The 15836-nt window shown below is 40.1% G+C and overlaps 1 protein-coding gene across 4 annotated transcripts in view; it reads right to left on the bottom strand.

The window, feature by feature from the left end:
- Window positions 1-15836, bottom strand: part of TOX2 (TOX high mobility group box family member 2) — a 297642-nt gene that overhangs the window by 203997 nt on the left and 77809 nt on the right. For all 4 annotated transcript variants that reach the window (XM_054979270.1, XM_054979272.1, XM_054979271.1 and 1 more), the window contains exon 2: window positions 649-714. In XM_054979270.1, coding sequence (XP_054835245.1) covers window positions 649-714 — 66 coding nt within the window. The remainder of the gene's footprint in view (window positions 1-648; window positions 715-15836) is intronic.

Genomic DNA, 15836 nt, shown 5'->3' with positions numbered 1-15836 from the left:
CTAAAAGCAACTCACAACAAGAATATTGTTAGTAACACCACCAACATTTCTAATGTTAAAAAAATTAGAACTGGGGCTATGGGGCCATGGCACTGGAAGGGTTAATCCTTCCCCCACTACTAACTATAGCTGCAATATATCAGTCCGTCTAAGCTGCGATTAGCAAACGTAAGGAGGAAAGAATTCAATATGAGTATCTATCATTTTTCCCAGAGGCTAATTGCAGCTTGGGGCTCAGGGCGAGGAGAGGGGTCCTATTGGGAAAATGGTACAGGACAGAAAGGATTAACTCTTATCTTCCCACACTTCCACAGACTCGATCCAAATCTCCACCCATTACTTTTCAATATTAAAAAATGTATCAGGAGATCCAGTCACGAAATTCTCTCAGATCTTCTGTGTAACATATAATTTGACTTTGTAATGGTACAAAGTATTGCATAACCTTTGCAGAAATGCTGAGGAAATTATTCTGGGATTCTGTTTGGCTCTTTCCTTTTACAACTCTTCAGAACCCTGCATCTTCTTCAGCAACATATATGTAATTACATTACAATTGATACATGCAAGCAATGAGTATTGCTTAGTATCTTATATATCTCACCACACACACTCACACAAACACACATACACACAAAGACTGTTTACCTGATTTGCTGAGAGGAATTCCTGGTTATTGTCATTCATTCCCATATACATGTTCTCTCCATCAAACTGGAAAGACAAAAGAACCGGGACATTAGCAAGATGGTGATTATATGGAAAATAAAGAATTATTTCTCTTTGCAAAGCTTTATTTTCTACTAAAGGCCATGGATATAATGGTTATAGGAACAAACAAACAAACCCAGAATAGTAACTGAGACTTGAGAAGATTTGTCTGTAACTGAGCTAAAAGGTACCACCATTAATGAAATCAACTCAAAAATCAACTCAGTGGCCCCAAACTGTTAACACATTTTCCACTTACATCCACAAGCATGGATGTTCACAAAAAGGCAAGAGTTAATTTTTATAAAGCCACAAATAACTGACTTGATATTTATGGTTATTTCCCCCAACCAATACCTCTTGCAGAAGACAAGATGAGATCATTTATTTACTTACTTATTTCATTTATACCCACCTTTCTCCCCAAAGGGGATCCAAAGTGACTTGCATTATTCTCTCCACCACTTTATCCTCACAACAAACTTCAAGGTAGGTTAGACTGAGAGGGTGTGACTGGCCTAAGATCACCTATGACAGAGTGGGGATTCGAATCTGGGTCTCCCAGATCCTAGTCTAACACTTTAACCATTACACAACACTAGAAATAGAAGCAGCCAGCTTGGCAAGGAAAGAAAACAATTACACCAAACGTATAGTTTAACCCAAAAAAACCACCCTAAATCTCAGTTCAGACGTAACCAGGGCTCATTTCGAGGGGAAACGTGCAGGAATGGAGTTCCGGTAGTTCCCCAAAGAGGTCACATGACAGGTGGCCCTGCCCACCTGACTCTCAGCCATTTGGGGCCTGTTCTGGCCTGGATTGGGGCCGAAATGGCCCGGATCGGGCCTCTGATGGGTGGTGGATCACTCTCCCACTCAGCGGTGGCCCGATCCTGACCATTTTGGGCCCCTTTTCAGCTATTTTCAGCCCATTTTTGCCATTTAGGGCCCAATTTCGGCCCTGAATGGCCAGGATTGGGTCCAAAACAGCCAGGATAGATGATGTCAGGGGGTGTGGCATATGCAAATCAGTTATGCTAATGACACACTTCCGGTGATGGCAAGGGGCATGGCATATGCTAATGAATTATGCTAATGAGTTCCTCCAGCTCTTTTTCTATGAAATGACCCCTGGACGTAACACAAAACTATGGTTTAATTAAACTATAATTAGCATGACAGTCTGAATGCAGGTCCCTCCACAAACTAGTTAACTTAGGATCAATCAAATCTGAAACCATGATCTGAAACTGGTTTATTATCCACAGTTATCCTTAACTGGTTTACCATGCTGACTTAATCCTGGTTTAATCGCTGGTGTCAGCCTTGTATATTCCTTAGCTATAGAATAGCCTGGCCAGAGCATATGCTATGAAAACAGTACTTGCTAAAGCAAACCAGTATCTGAGTTTCATAAATTCTGGTTTCACAAACTAGAGGAAAGTCCTAGTAAGGGCACAGGCTAACAGATTATCAATGCAATCCTAAAGACACTTTCCTGGGAATAAGCCTCACTGAATAAAACCGACTTTACTTCTCAGCAGACCTATTTTTGATTGCTTGCATCCATGCACAATATGATATTATACCAGCTCTGTTGAATTATTTCTTATAAAAAGTGTAGATTACAGTCTCAAGGCTATTTAAATTATTAAACATATATAAATCTAAATCCAAAAGGGGCATCCAAGACAAAAATTAAACAGTACTCCTCCTTTTATCGCTCACGTTTACTCTGTATCTTATCAGCATGGATCTGTAACAACTACTGTTGACTGAAGTCTTATTCCTCTAAACTGCAGTGAAGCAGCACAGCAAAAATAATGCATGAGTAGTGAAGAAGCGCTTAGTGGAAATGCCAGAGAGTTTTGGATCACAGTCATCAAGAATGTCAGCAGTTACAATTTTTTTTTCCTGAAGTAGGTACTTATTCTGAATGCCTCAGTCCCAGATTCATATTAATAAGTATACGATCTAATGATGTTCAAATGGAAAAGATTCTTTGTTTCAACAAGGCTGCAGTCAGCTAAATAAGCCTCAAATCCCTATCTCTTTCCCTCATGTATCGCGACATGACTGAAGACTTCCTGCTTTAGAAATCTTCAGCGCAACTTGTGACAACCACATTTGGGTTCCTTTACAAACTGAGGTATAAGTAGATCCCAGGCAGCACCTCAGATTCTAATCCAGGGCCGTATCCACACAAAAATTCACCACCACCCCATTCCCTCAAAAAAAGAGGAAAGAAAAGAAAATTTATAAGACCATGTTTTTTTAAAAAAATCAGTAAATACCAGAGATGACATAGAGGAATCTTTCAGAAACTCTATGTCCATTGCTAAAAACTGATTGCTAAGCAATCCTTCTATGAATTTTGGCTAATTCTAGCACTGTGGCTTGCCAAATAATATAAATAACTAATTGGCCAGATTCTGATATCATTACATTATTTCTAAAGAGCATCGGCATGCTAGTCAATCGATCTGTGAAATATTCCATGAAGCCTAGAATGCCTCCATGTTGGTGGCAGCTTCACTCTTATTTACTTGTTTATCTATTATTTCATTTTTATGTTTTTTCGTGTTCCCCAAGCCCCACCCCCCCAAGTTCCTGACACTGGGTGTTCAGTGGCAGTGACAACAACTCTCCCTTTCAGCTAGGGAGGCATCTGCAGCGACCCTGCATGGTGACTCAGTGGTGAGTCATCACATCATCCTTGTCCTTGTTGTCTCTGCAAGTGAGAAGACAAGCTACCTTGGCGGCTGTAACATGAGCAGTGCCAAACAGAGGAGGAAGGTGCCTGTTTTCCAAGCTCCATCAACCTGCCTCTAGCTTCGCCATGGCTGCTGCTGTTCCCCACACACATTCCATAACATTCACAGCACTAGGTGTTTCCCCCAGCCTGTCCCCCCAGCCTTGACGTGGCGGTGGCGAGCCTCCTCGTTTTGCTACACCAGTGGTTCGGGCAGCTCTTTCCTCCTTACTTGAGGCTTCTCCTCCCCACCATCGCTGACTCTGGAGGGTCCTCCATGGCTGCCTGCCTCCTGGCCCTGCAATCATCCATGTCTCCACCACCGCCGGTCCTGAGCTGGTCCATATCCCAATCTCGGAGAAGGTAAATTGCACATGTTCAGACCATGCACTCTTGTTCGGGGGAGGGGATTCAACCCTCCCCCGTTCAATTTTTCTAACTTTCCAGTGTTTTCTGCAACTCTTAAGGGTTCCACAAAGTCGTAGAACCATGTGATTTGTAGTCAAGGTCCCAATCAGCAGATTTAAGTATTTGTAAGTTGAGGGTACTTCAGAATTAGATATATGATGTTTAGTAAGCTTATCTAACATTGTTAAAACTTATACTACACTTCATTATAAGTTTAAAAAAATATTATTATTGTGCAAAAATGAATTTAACTAATTTGTAGTCAACATAAATAGAAAACTTGTAGTTGATTAAAGGGGTTTTTTGCGAGTGTGCTAATAAAGCTACTGTTTTAAATATGCCTCACAATATTTGACTGGCTAAACTACCAAAACTTTTTCTTCTGATCAGATAGCCAACCCTAGATCCAATCTAAGATAATTTCAACAATTTGTCAATACATGGAGTCCATATTCTAAATAATTATAACTGGCTCCAGGAAGGAAGATGAGTTTAGGACTGTACCAAATATTTACTCTCTTACTGTCACTTATCCCACCCTTCCTTCCAAGGAGCCCAGGACAGCATACACAGTTCCTTCTTCCTCAACACAACATTATCCGCACAACATTCCAAGAAGGTAGGTCAGGCTGAGAGGGAACCACTGGCCCTAGGTTACTCACAGTGTAATACTATGCAGAGGTAGTCCAGTTTTAGCCAGTTGGTTTCAGTAAGCTTAGATTGGAGTAACTCTGCATGCAACTGCACTGTCAGTGGGCTTCAATGGCAACTAGGGGTTTGAAACCAGGTCTTTATTGTTCTTGTCTGGTACTCTAACAACTACACCATGCTCTATACCTAATTTATACCATTATAATTTAAAGCAAGCAGACAAGCAATCTACTTCTCTCATGCATGCTCCTTTATGCCTTTCAACAACTAATATTTTTTACGCATAAGGTAGTATCTAATTGTGTTCCACTCTAGAACCAGGCAGGAAACTGAGTTTGTCTTCCATATGCATTGTCTTTTTTAAAAAAGGTCTTTTTGCTTGAAAGCAAACCTGAATTCTCCTCTTATATAATTCCAGTCTGGTAAAACATAACTTGTTTTATTGTTTTATACTATTCTTGCCCCAGTCCCAGTAATTGTAATGAGGCCTGTCTTGAAAATTACTATGCTTCTTACTGCCAACCAGTGAAGCTGAAAATCAGCTCTCAAAATTCAGTAAAATTTTTAGAACTTCCTTACTGCAGATTATTTTTGGCCCTCCAGGCATTAAGGGTACGAACAAATTAATTATAAACTCTCCTGCCAGGATATTTTTTTCCCGTCAAATGTTTGACAATTGTGCTATAGCCAGGTACAGTAGATAAATAATGCATACTATATTTTTATTATCATTGACACAGAATGAAGACAATTGGCTTCAACATTCCACAATGATTTACGGTAGAAACAAAACAATTTAATATTTTCCCTTCATTAGGAAGGTTTTCTCCTGTTTTCGATTAGCTGTAACTTCTCATGCATGTCAAGATACTAATCAATTTCCAGATATATGGATATCCATTCATCATACTTTATTTCCGATAAAAATTGATCAGATTCAACTTTAATCACCTAAGCATGCTGCACAATAGACACAGTTTACATTGTAGTTCTGTTAATTTGCAAACAAAATTGTCTGGAAGTATTCTCTAAATTCTCCTCCACCTCCTCCTCCACCACTGCTTTTTCAAAAATATATTTAATTTTCTACACTCAGAAAACAAAGAATTGACAGCACACAAAAAAGGACATAGGTATATATTTTTGAAAAAAATATTTATTCTCTTTTAATTGGTTAGGTTTTACACATGTCTGCAACAGCATCAAAAAGTTAGTATCCAAAAGAGGATAATAATTAGGTACAAAACTGTGTTTTAAGCTGGTATTTTAAAAAATCTTAACATGGGTCTTTAACAGAGTGATGTTTGTACACATAAATTCCAGCAAGTTGAATAAAGAGCTAAATTAAAAATAGCTTTTAATCTCTTCTACTGAAGAGGGCATCAGTTTAAAAGAGTCAGCATTTCATATTTGTTATAAGGCATTTTTGTATCTACTTGTTGAAATTCATTGGTATTGGTACATATTTTCAAACACACTGCACTGTACCCCATATAGCTCCCAGCCTAGCTTGTCACAGGCAAGCCAAGAAACAACCAATCTACTTCAAGTCTGTAACTTGCTCAGCCCATAGGTTTGTCATTTTTCTAAACCCTTTTCTCCAAGCTCATTTCCTCATAGGTATTTTTTCCGATTTTATCTTCATCATCTGTAACCTACCCAAGCCAAATCTCACCTCACATGTTTGGGGCAAGGCAGATTAAATATCAAATGAATAAATAAATTAGAAATCATCTTTTGTGCAGGGGGAGGGCAGAACACTTGGATCCGATGGAGGGAATTCAGTCAGTGTAGTGGGAATTCTTTACTTCTTCATCCCATTGCAGCTCCAAATCCCCCTCTCCCATGTTTCTCCTCAGGAACAAGGGACCCTCCATCCAGGAATAGAATGAGAGGGCGTTGGGGGTTTCTTGCAGGAGGGGAAATCAGCAAAAAGCATTCCCTCTTCCACTTATCAAAGTCCTCTGGTGGATCCAAGACTGTGCAGTATGTAGTACCATCAAAATTTAGCATAATTGGTTCTCTAATGGATATGATTTTCAAAATGATATTATTACTTGCTTTATTTTTTTCATTCTCTATCACACTGTGGATCTGCTGCTGTTACTGCTCATTTGCTAAATGCCTCAGGGTTCTCCTGGCTGCACAACAAATATTAAAATAAAACAAGATCACACCCACAATTTGTTGCCTACACTTAAGATGAAAATACACAAAAAGAGGATCAACCACACTCACATACCCATGAATGTATTTTCATATAAAGAAGAGTATGTAGGTCAGAAGAGCAATACCACCACCCCCACCATTCCCTGGTGGTGGTAGAGAACACCCTCAAGTCATAGCTGACTTATGGCAACCCCTGCTGGGGTTTTCATGGAAAGAGACTAACAGAGCTGGTTTGCCATTGCCTGCCTCTGCAACTCTGGTCTTCATTGGAGGTCTCCCTTCCAATTACTAACCAAGGCCGACCCTGCTTAGCTTCTGAGATCTAATGAAATCAGGCTCACATGCGCTATCCAGATCAGAGCCACCACTCCCTAATGCACCATTATTTCAAGCTTGTTTCTTCCCATCCCATAATGCATTTAGTGGTGGGACTGTGGCTCAGTGGAAGAGCACTTGCTTTGCATGTAGAAGGTCCCAGATTCAATCTCCGGCATCTCCCCCACCCCCTTTTTAAGGACCAGTAAGTAGACCTCTGCCTGAGACCCTGGAGGCACTGCCACTCTGAGTAGGTAATACTGACCTTGATGGACCAATGGTCTGATTGATTATAAGGTAGCTTCATGGCTCATGTGCTGTCATAATTATTAAGTATTTGAGGACTGCATTAGATTGTATTGCTGGAACTAGACTGGAAGGAAAATGCTTCAAGCAACAAAGCACAGCTAAGTAAGACAAAGGAGAATTCAGTTCCCCCCACCCATGCATTCCTCTGAGTGCAAAACACAGACCCTCCCCAGTTTACACATGAACAAAGAAGACTTATATGTCTTTAATACTTGGAGTTGCCAGCCTCCAGGTGGTGGCTGGAGATCTCCCGGAATTACAATTGATCTCCAGGCCATAGAGATCAGTTCACCTGGAGAAAATGGCTGCATTGGAGGCTGGGCTCAATAGAATTATACCATGCTGAAGTCATTTTCCTCCCCAAACCCTGCCTTCCCCAGGCTTCATGTCCCAAATCTCCAGGAATTTCCCAACTTAGAGCTGGCACCCCTACTTAAAACATAAATATACAGGGTGGCTTTCCTCCATCAATCCCAGTTTTTCCCTGAAAGGGTACAATTTCTCATTTCTTTATTAAATGCTAATGGTAAAAGCAAATTAGGCATAATTTGAAGGGAAAGATGAAAGAAGTCTTTAATGCTTAATGGCTTGGGTTAGGAACATAGCTAACATCGGAACATTCTAGAAGTAACTACAGACAATGAATTTTTGTGGTTGCACTTTGTCTATGTAATGCCCTCTTCATTTGAGGCCTACCAGGTAGCTTCCTTACAGGCAAGTATCAGACCAAGAGGTTTCTTTTGATCCAGGCCTTTAATTAGAGATTTTATCTTTTTAGTTGTTTATGGCCTGTTTCTGGCTCCAGGTCTGTTTTATGCTGCTTTATATCCCTGGGCTCATTTTAAATGGCTTGTTTGTACTTACATTGAAAATTTATTAATTTAATTGTAAACTGCCTTGAGCAGGACCCTGGAAAATCCTAAATAAATAAACAAATAACTCTAAACATAGGGTGTGGTGAGAAAGGGCAGACGTGAGTAGAGAACAGGAAAGCTGAGGTTTTACAAAGAAGGGAGAATGGGAAGAGTGAGGAGCCCGTGAAAGTCAACAGCGGAGGCACCAAAGTGTAGGATCATGTAAAAAAGGACAAGAAATCTACTGAGAAAACATGGAGCTAACAAATGGAGAGAGAAGCATGATGAGACAGAAAAGTGACCAAGCAAGTGGCAAGCTGAGATTAAATAATGTGAACAGAAAACAAAAGGCCATTCCATATATATTACAGTAGTTAAGGAAGGACCAGAACAAAAACTAAAGTTCTCAGACTCAAATGCTATTAGATCCCAATTCCTGCCCTCATACAACCTCTTGATTCAAAGTTTTCTTTGGCAAATGTCAATTGTTAAATTAATAAATCCCATTTAGGAAATACTTCTAACTTTACGGCACTGTTACTACACATTACACATTGCAATAGAATGAGATTCTTGATTCTAAAACATGTGATGTGTGCGACTTCATGCAGTACAGAACAATCACGCATGCCCAAGGGTTTAGATGCCACTAAGATATACATCTCTGTTCTTGTAAAAAAGTTAGTATAACACTGTCAGCTTTCAGCAGGCTTTTCCAACAGTGCACAAGATCACAGCTTTTGATTAAGAGAGTGATTTCTTTTATAAATCTTATCCAATAATGTTAAATATTATATTTACCTAAATGGAACATTTTATTACTAATGAAAAGCTTGATGAAGCTTTTCATTTTACTAATGAAAAGTTTCTGATATAACACACTGAATAAGAAGTTAAATCACATGATTAATATAACATTATGCACACAGGTTGTGTGATATACTTAATCCGACGTTTCCTTTTTTAAAAGAAAAAGTCCTATTAACAGTTTCTTTAAAATCCCTCTAATTTTCATTTAGCTCATTTTGGCTGAAGTATTCAATCCTGTGGAATATCTCTCCTTACAAGGTACTACGGTCCTTGCAGGCCATGTGTGCAATTTGCAGGGTTAATACTTCAGGATGGGGGGATCACCTCAAAATGATGCCATGCCTACTTTGTCAACACTCATTTTGTCAAGTTCCAGGGATGTGAAATGTTTGCTCCTGGCCGGCTGCCATTCAAATGTCCTCCCCACAGAGCCACCGATGTGTTTTCCTAAAAGAATTATTAAGCATCAGACTCTTTCTAGAAATATACCACCAAGGTTATACCACCCTAATCTCTTTTAACTGCAGTTTTCCCATTAAGACTTTTTACACGATTTCTTGCCCAAAGTGATCCACTTAGCATTATTCAATTGACCGCTGAAATGCATGGCTTTCCCCTGGGATGGTAATGTCAAAGAGGGCCAATAGTTCAGCAACAGTTTTATTTAAAAGACAGAACTACAATGAACAAAGTAGCAAGATTTTCCATTTCTCCTTGTAGCATGACCCAACCAAACTGACAATTGACTTTGTTTTTAATACTACTGCAGGTATTATTGTTCCCATTGCCAGTTACAGTGCAATCTTTAGCAACTTTACTCAGAAGTAAATACTACAGAGTCCAATGGAGCTTACTCCCTAAGTGTGATGATAGCTGTAGCCTTCATTGCTTATAGAAGCCAAGCTACTGCAAAAGAATGCCATCACTTGCTTAAGAGAAAATACCATTAAATGGGTCTACATTTGTTAACTGGCCTTGAGGAAAATGTCCTCCTGATCCTTTAATAGAAGCTTAATGCATAGAAATAGGTAGCTGAAGCTTTTCACAGCATGGAGATAAATAAGCCTTTATTAAAAGAACAGGACATTTTTTCCAGGCAGTCGGCAACCCTATTTCTAGTACCACATATGCAGACGAGACATGAGCAACTAATCTCTTGTTTATTTTGAAGTCCTTTGGGGGGAAAAACTGAACCCACACAAGATGGAAATGATGCTGGTTGGGACTGCAGAGATTGTTCTTCCTACTTTTGATGCCCCTTGCTGACACAGTAAAGAGCCTAGGAGTTATACTGGATCCAGCACTGCTGCTAGAGAAGCAAGATAGCAGTCTAGCTTGGAAAATGCCTCCTTAACTTGCCACAGCTGATCTGGCCACCTGAATCCATAACACAGTAATATTGAGATTTGACTACTGTAATGCACTCGATATAGGCGAGATCAACTCAAGAGACTCCAGTTAGTGTAAAATGCTGCAGCTCGGTTATTAAGAAGAGCTAGGCAGAGCATGGTTACTCTTATTCTGCAGTCACTCCACTGGCTACCCATCAGTTACGAGGCTCAATTCAAGGTATTGGCTATCACAAACAAAGCCCTTCATGACTTTGGTCCCTCACAGCTATGGGACCTCCTCTCTTCCTATACTCTGCCACAACAGCTTTGCTCATATGAACAGAGCCTTCTGCAGGTACCATCCTGCAAATGGCCAAAATCAACAACTGCTGACACATATGCATTCTGTCTTGTGGTCCCCACCTTGTGAAATGGCCTATCTGATGAGGTTAGGAGGGCTTCCACTCTCCTGGATTTCTACAAACTATGTCAAAATGAATTATTCAGGAGGACTTGTTACACAGGTAGGAGGGATGTATAGTACTAAAATGGTTCAGAGAGATGCTTTGCAAAAGAGATAGAGATTGCACTACTGAATACTGAGTGATGCTGTAACCTATTGGATTGTGTATGGGATGTTCAGCTATAGTTCATATTTACTTACACTATGTAATCTGCCTTGAGTCTCACTGAGCAAGGTAAACAACAATATAAATAAATAAACATTTAAGATGCAACCCTGAATCCTAATTTATATCCTGCCTTTCCTTGTGGCTAAAGGCAGCTTACAAATATATATATTTTTAAACCTACAAAACAAAACCCCAATCCCCAGTCCTTAAGCAATCAACGAGAGTTATTTCTGAATAAAAAATATTTATGATTGGGGGTGTCCCAGCAGGGACCAGACACTTTTCTTCTAGGTTGCTGGCAAACTTACATTTTCCTATTTACTTCCTGGTATGTGTGCATAAAATTGCATGCAGCCTTAGGCTACAATTCTAGACACATTTACAGGGGATTAAGTCCTATTGAACTAAATGGGATTCAGAGTAGGCTTGTTTAGGATTGTTCCCTTAGGTACTTTATGAATTGCACCATGGGGATAGTGGAGATGCTGGAGGAGGGGTTATATAATTGTTGCTATTACTCTAGTATTTAAAAAGAGCGATTCATAACACAGAGTAATTTATACAGTTTATTCAAGAACTTGCTAGTGTTCAAATCCTTCACATACTGCACTTTCACCTTCAATGGTGTGGCTAGCAGCAGGAGAACTTAGTCCTTCAGACTGAAATGGAAACAGATTAATTTTCCTCCTGTTTCATATTCCAATTATAATTCTTTTCTCTCTCTCCGCCCCCCCCCCGGCCAATTCTGCCCCAGCCATTTTCTGTTCTCATTACAGTCCTCAAATTGGTCTGCAAATTCTGTGCCCTAGTCTGTTCTTCCCATAATCTTTGTCATGGAAATTAGAAACACAATGTGCAGAGATCAAACTTCTGAGCTAACCCTTTCATGGCTAAAAAGCCTAAAAGCCTAAGAAAGAGAAAGTGTTACAAAAACAGAGGTTACCGTTGCAAGCTGTCCCTCCGCCCCCAATTCTTTCTATGTTTTCTCCTAAAAGCCTCATGCTCTTGAAGATTTCTAAAATCCACAAGACCAAGAGCTGGTCTAGCAGGATTTTTATTATTATTATTTTCCAGAGTGACCCAAATATTATTACTGAAGTTATATTGCCTCTGTTACTTGTTGTTTTCCATCTTTCTTTGGGTCAACCTGAACAATATGAGTTACTCCACTTAAACCAGTGAAATTACAGCAGATAAAAAATGAAGCTAAGCCTTAATAACACTTTACACTCCTTACTTTTTTGGACAGTCTCTCAGAGATTCACAGTTTTTCAATGTTTGGTTTACATCTTTGTAGCTAGAACAGATGAGAAGCCGGCATACCAGCCATTGCTAGTCCTGAAACTGTAACATATCCATGTAGCCTCCTAGGCTGCTTTTTGCCATATACCTTCAAAGCTCGAACTGTATATATCTCTTCCAATAAACTTGTGTTTTCCACCTATGGTCTTGAACACATGAATCTTCTTTAAATTGAGTCAGACCATCGGTTTATCAAGGCCAGTACTGTCTACTCTAAATAGCAGTAGCTTTCCAAAATCTCAGATAACCAATTATTTGATCCTTTTGAGATGCCAGGTATAGAAGTTGGAACCTTTGCATGCAAAATGAATGTTCTATGACTGGTCCACACACACACACACCCTTACAGGTTAAGTGGGATCAGCATTCCAGGTGTTTGGGAAGCTGACAATTCATTTAATGAGTCACTATGGGTGGCTCACACTGTGATGGAAAGGGGGGGTGACTATAGATTATTAAAGGTAATGATCAGCAAAATCCCCAAGTTCAGTTCAGAAATGCTCTCAACAAACATTTTACACATATTAAACTAAGAAATTGATCCCAGCCTGGAAAGGGAGGAAATTTGCAGTGATTTCAAAGGAACATGTAAAGTTAACCCAATGACTAGCATTAAACAAGTTTTTTAAAAATAACCAAGGGACAAATAAAGCAAACTTCTACTATCCAGTTACTTAGATGTGTTTCATGGTGTACTAATATTGTCTACACATAATCAAGACAATTTAACTTTGTTGTGATGCATTTATTTTTGTACTCTGTGTATGTGATGAATATCTTGTTGAACATACGTTTGTTTGCAATGTCATGGCTTTTCTTTACAGATGTTTTCCCTCTTGCAGGTGATTCTATGACAAATAAGATGAGTGTTGCCTCTAGTCTGACATATATGTAGAACTTGTAATACAACTTTCTTATCTGTCCATTTTCATCATTGGAATAAACTTTGGACTCTTGTGATGGAGTCTGGGTATACAGAAACTAACTCATGACTGCAGGGCAAAAGCTTTTACCTAAAAAAATAAGAAAGCCATGGCTAATGAAACTATCATTGTAACTTATACCGAAATCTGCATTTAGATAATCATGATGAGATTCCTGTACCTGGACGTGCTCTATATCCATCCTGAAGTTGTCAGCCATGCTGGTCCAAAAGAAAAATCCAAAACCCCAGAACACTATCCACATGATATCTTCTATTAGGACCAAACATTTAAATGTAAAAAAGAATTGTAATATCCAGCCTGAAAAAGAGTTCTGGAAAGCTTGCACAGTATTATGTGTCATTTAGTTGGCCCTAATAAAAGGTAATATGTGGATTGTATTCTGGGTTTTTGAACTACACCAGTCCAGCTCATCTTATGGCCTCCCTAGACAAATGCAAACAACTGGTTTATGTGCTGTGGCCTCCCAGATATTATATACCACATCCACTTATGCAGCCCCATTTTTTTCAGTTCAAGGATCACCAAAAAGTGGAAAGGTAATTGTGCCCCTGGCAGGTTACACAACACAGCACTAGTGCATTGAATTCAGTTTGCTAGATCCCATGTTATGCCGATCTAACATCTACATTTCTTGTTGTAAAGAAGTAAATTAATTTTGCATGTTTGCAAACAATGGGTTAACACATGCCCACAACTTGAAACAAACAAGGTTAAGTGATAATGGTACTGATCACATATCTAACTGGCACAACAACACCTTGTAACTCACAGGAAACAGAGTATACATTTACAAAGAGAGAAACAGAAGCAGACAAAAATTCACAGACTGCCAGCAGTTAGCAGCATAACAATCAAAGGTAACTAGAAACACTGTTCTGTTTTTATTTTCTTTTAAGATAAAAGAAAAATTAGGGCCGAGATAAAAACAGACCAACTGCCAATTTCAGAACTCCCTAAGTGATTTTCAGTTAGTTAGTTTAGTCAGTTGAAAGGATACCAGGATCTTATACCAAAGACAACTTAGGTTCCTTTTGGCTGCAACCCCCCCCCCCCCGCCACCACCACCAATCAGATGCTGTTGTTATGCAAAATGCAGAAAATTTCTGGTTAATTTCCCATGCCACTTTGGATAGAAGCAGAAACAATATAGAAAAAGCTTGGGAAGGAGTAAAAGGAGTTGGTAAGGACAATCTCAAACTATTATTAAAACGATGACCAAAAAAGGATGGGAGTTTAATAGACAAAGAGGGAAATATGGATAATATAATAATTAGCTTAATTATCACCCCAAACTACAGAAATGACCTCTAGAACAGCACAGTTCAAACAATAAGATTATTTGGGGGGCTTTGAGTGCACCTGCTGGCTTTGCACACTGGCTCCATTACTTTGTGGCTCTGTTAAAAACAGAAGCAATTATTCACAAGGAAGTACTGGAATGGAACATGAAGTTCAGCGGTGTAACACACACATATGGTTCTGCTGCCTTTAAAAGCAAGCAGCTGTGTTAAGGATGTCAATGGCCTATGAGCCCAAACAATACCTTTTCTGTAGTCTTGGTTATTAAGAACCCATCCAGGATCAAGTGAGGTTGCCCCTATTCCTGTGTTTACCAGCAGCTTGCTCTGCAGACATTAACAGACAGTAATCTATTAGGAAAAGCTTCAATCTGCTGATGTCAGAAGGCCCAGACCCAGACTTACCTAGGTCCCCATTTGTGGGTCCATGGGAGGAATGGCACATGGTAGCTGCCGTCTTCACCCACGGCCCAGCAGCTCCCCAAAGCCCCTGTGGGTCTGCACTGGTATCCTAGTGTTTGAAATGTCCAGCTGGCCAATCAGCATCGGGTTGGACGGGGTGGGGGTGGGACCCTGCCAGCAGACTAAGAAGGCAAAGGCTTCCCTCTGCTCCGCCTGTGGGTGCTTATTCAGGAGCTGGATGTGCCACTGGTATTCTGCTGTGCTCCAGTTTCCCACCCACCAATCCGCTCCCTATTCGGCACAATTGCTGTTGAAAGTTGGGTTTTCTGTAGCTTGTGTTTTCTTGGTTTTCTGGGTTATATGGGTAATATGTTAGTGGTTGTATTCAGGTCTCGGGTTCCTGGTCTGTTCTATCTCTGTCACAACTTTGTGAGGTGGTAGTTTTGGCATTGGGGCTGGATCCTTTTGAGAGGAAACAGAGCCGACAGGCCCAGTTTTCCCATACTTGGGGAGCCCCTTAAGAGATCCTGGGGGTGAGTCACTGCAGGGACAAGCCCAGCTTGGGGGCTGCTGAAGCATGCTCACTCCCAGGTGGCAGGGGCCACTGCTGAGCATAACCTTCAAGCAGTATTCAGACCCACCCGAAAAATACAACAGATGCTACGATCAGCAAAAGACAGTAGAGACCCCCTCACCTCTGCAGGAGTATACCGTATACCCTGCAGCTGTGGACAAGTTTACATCGGGACCACAAAGCGTAGCATCCAGACAAGAATAAAAGAACATGAAAGACACTGCAGACTTGGACAACCTGAAAAATCAGCAGTGGCTGAACATAGCCTAACTCAAACAGGGCACAGTATCTTATTCCAGGACACCAAAATACTGGACAACACTTCCAACTACTTTGTCAGACTGCACAGGGAAGCCATTGAAATTCACAAG

This window comes from Eublepharis macularius, chromosome 5 (assembly GCF_028583425.1).
Source record: "Eublepharis macularius isolate TG4126 chromosome 5, MPM_Emac_v1.0, whole genome shotgun sequence".
NCBI lineage: Eukaryota > Metazoa > Chordata > Lepidosauria > Squamata > Eublepharidae > Eublepharis > Eublepharis macularius.
Note: the sequence above shows the minus strand (reverse complement) of the source record. Positions and strands in the feature narration are given on the sequence as shown.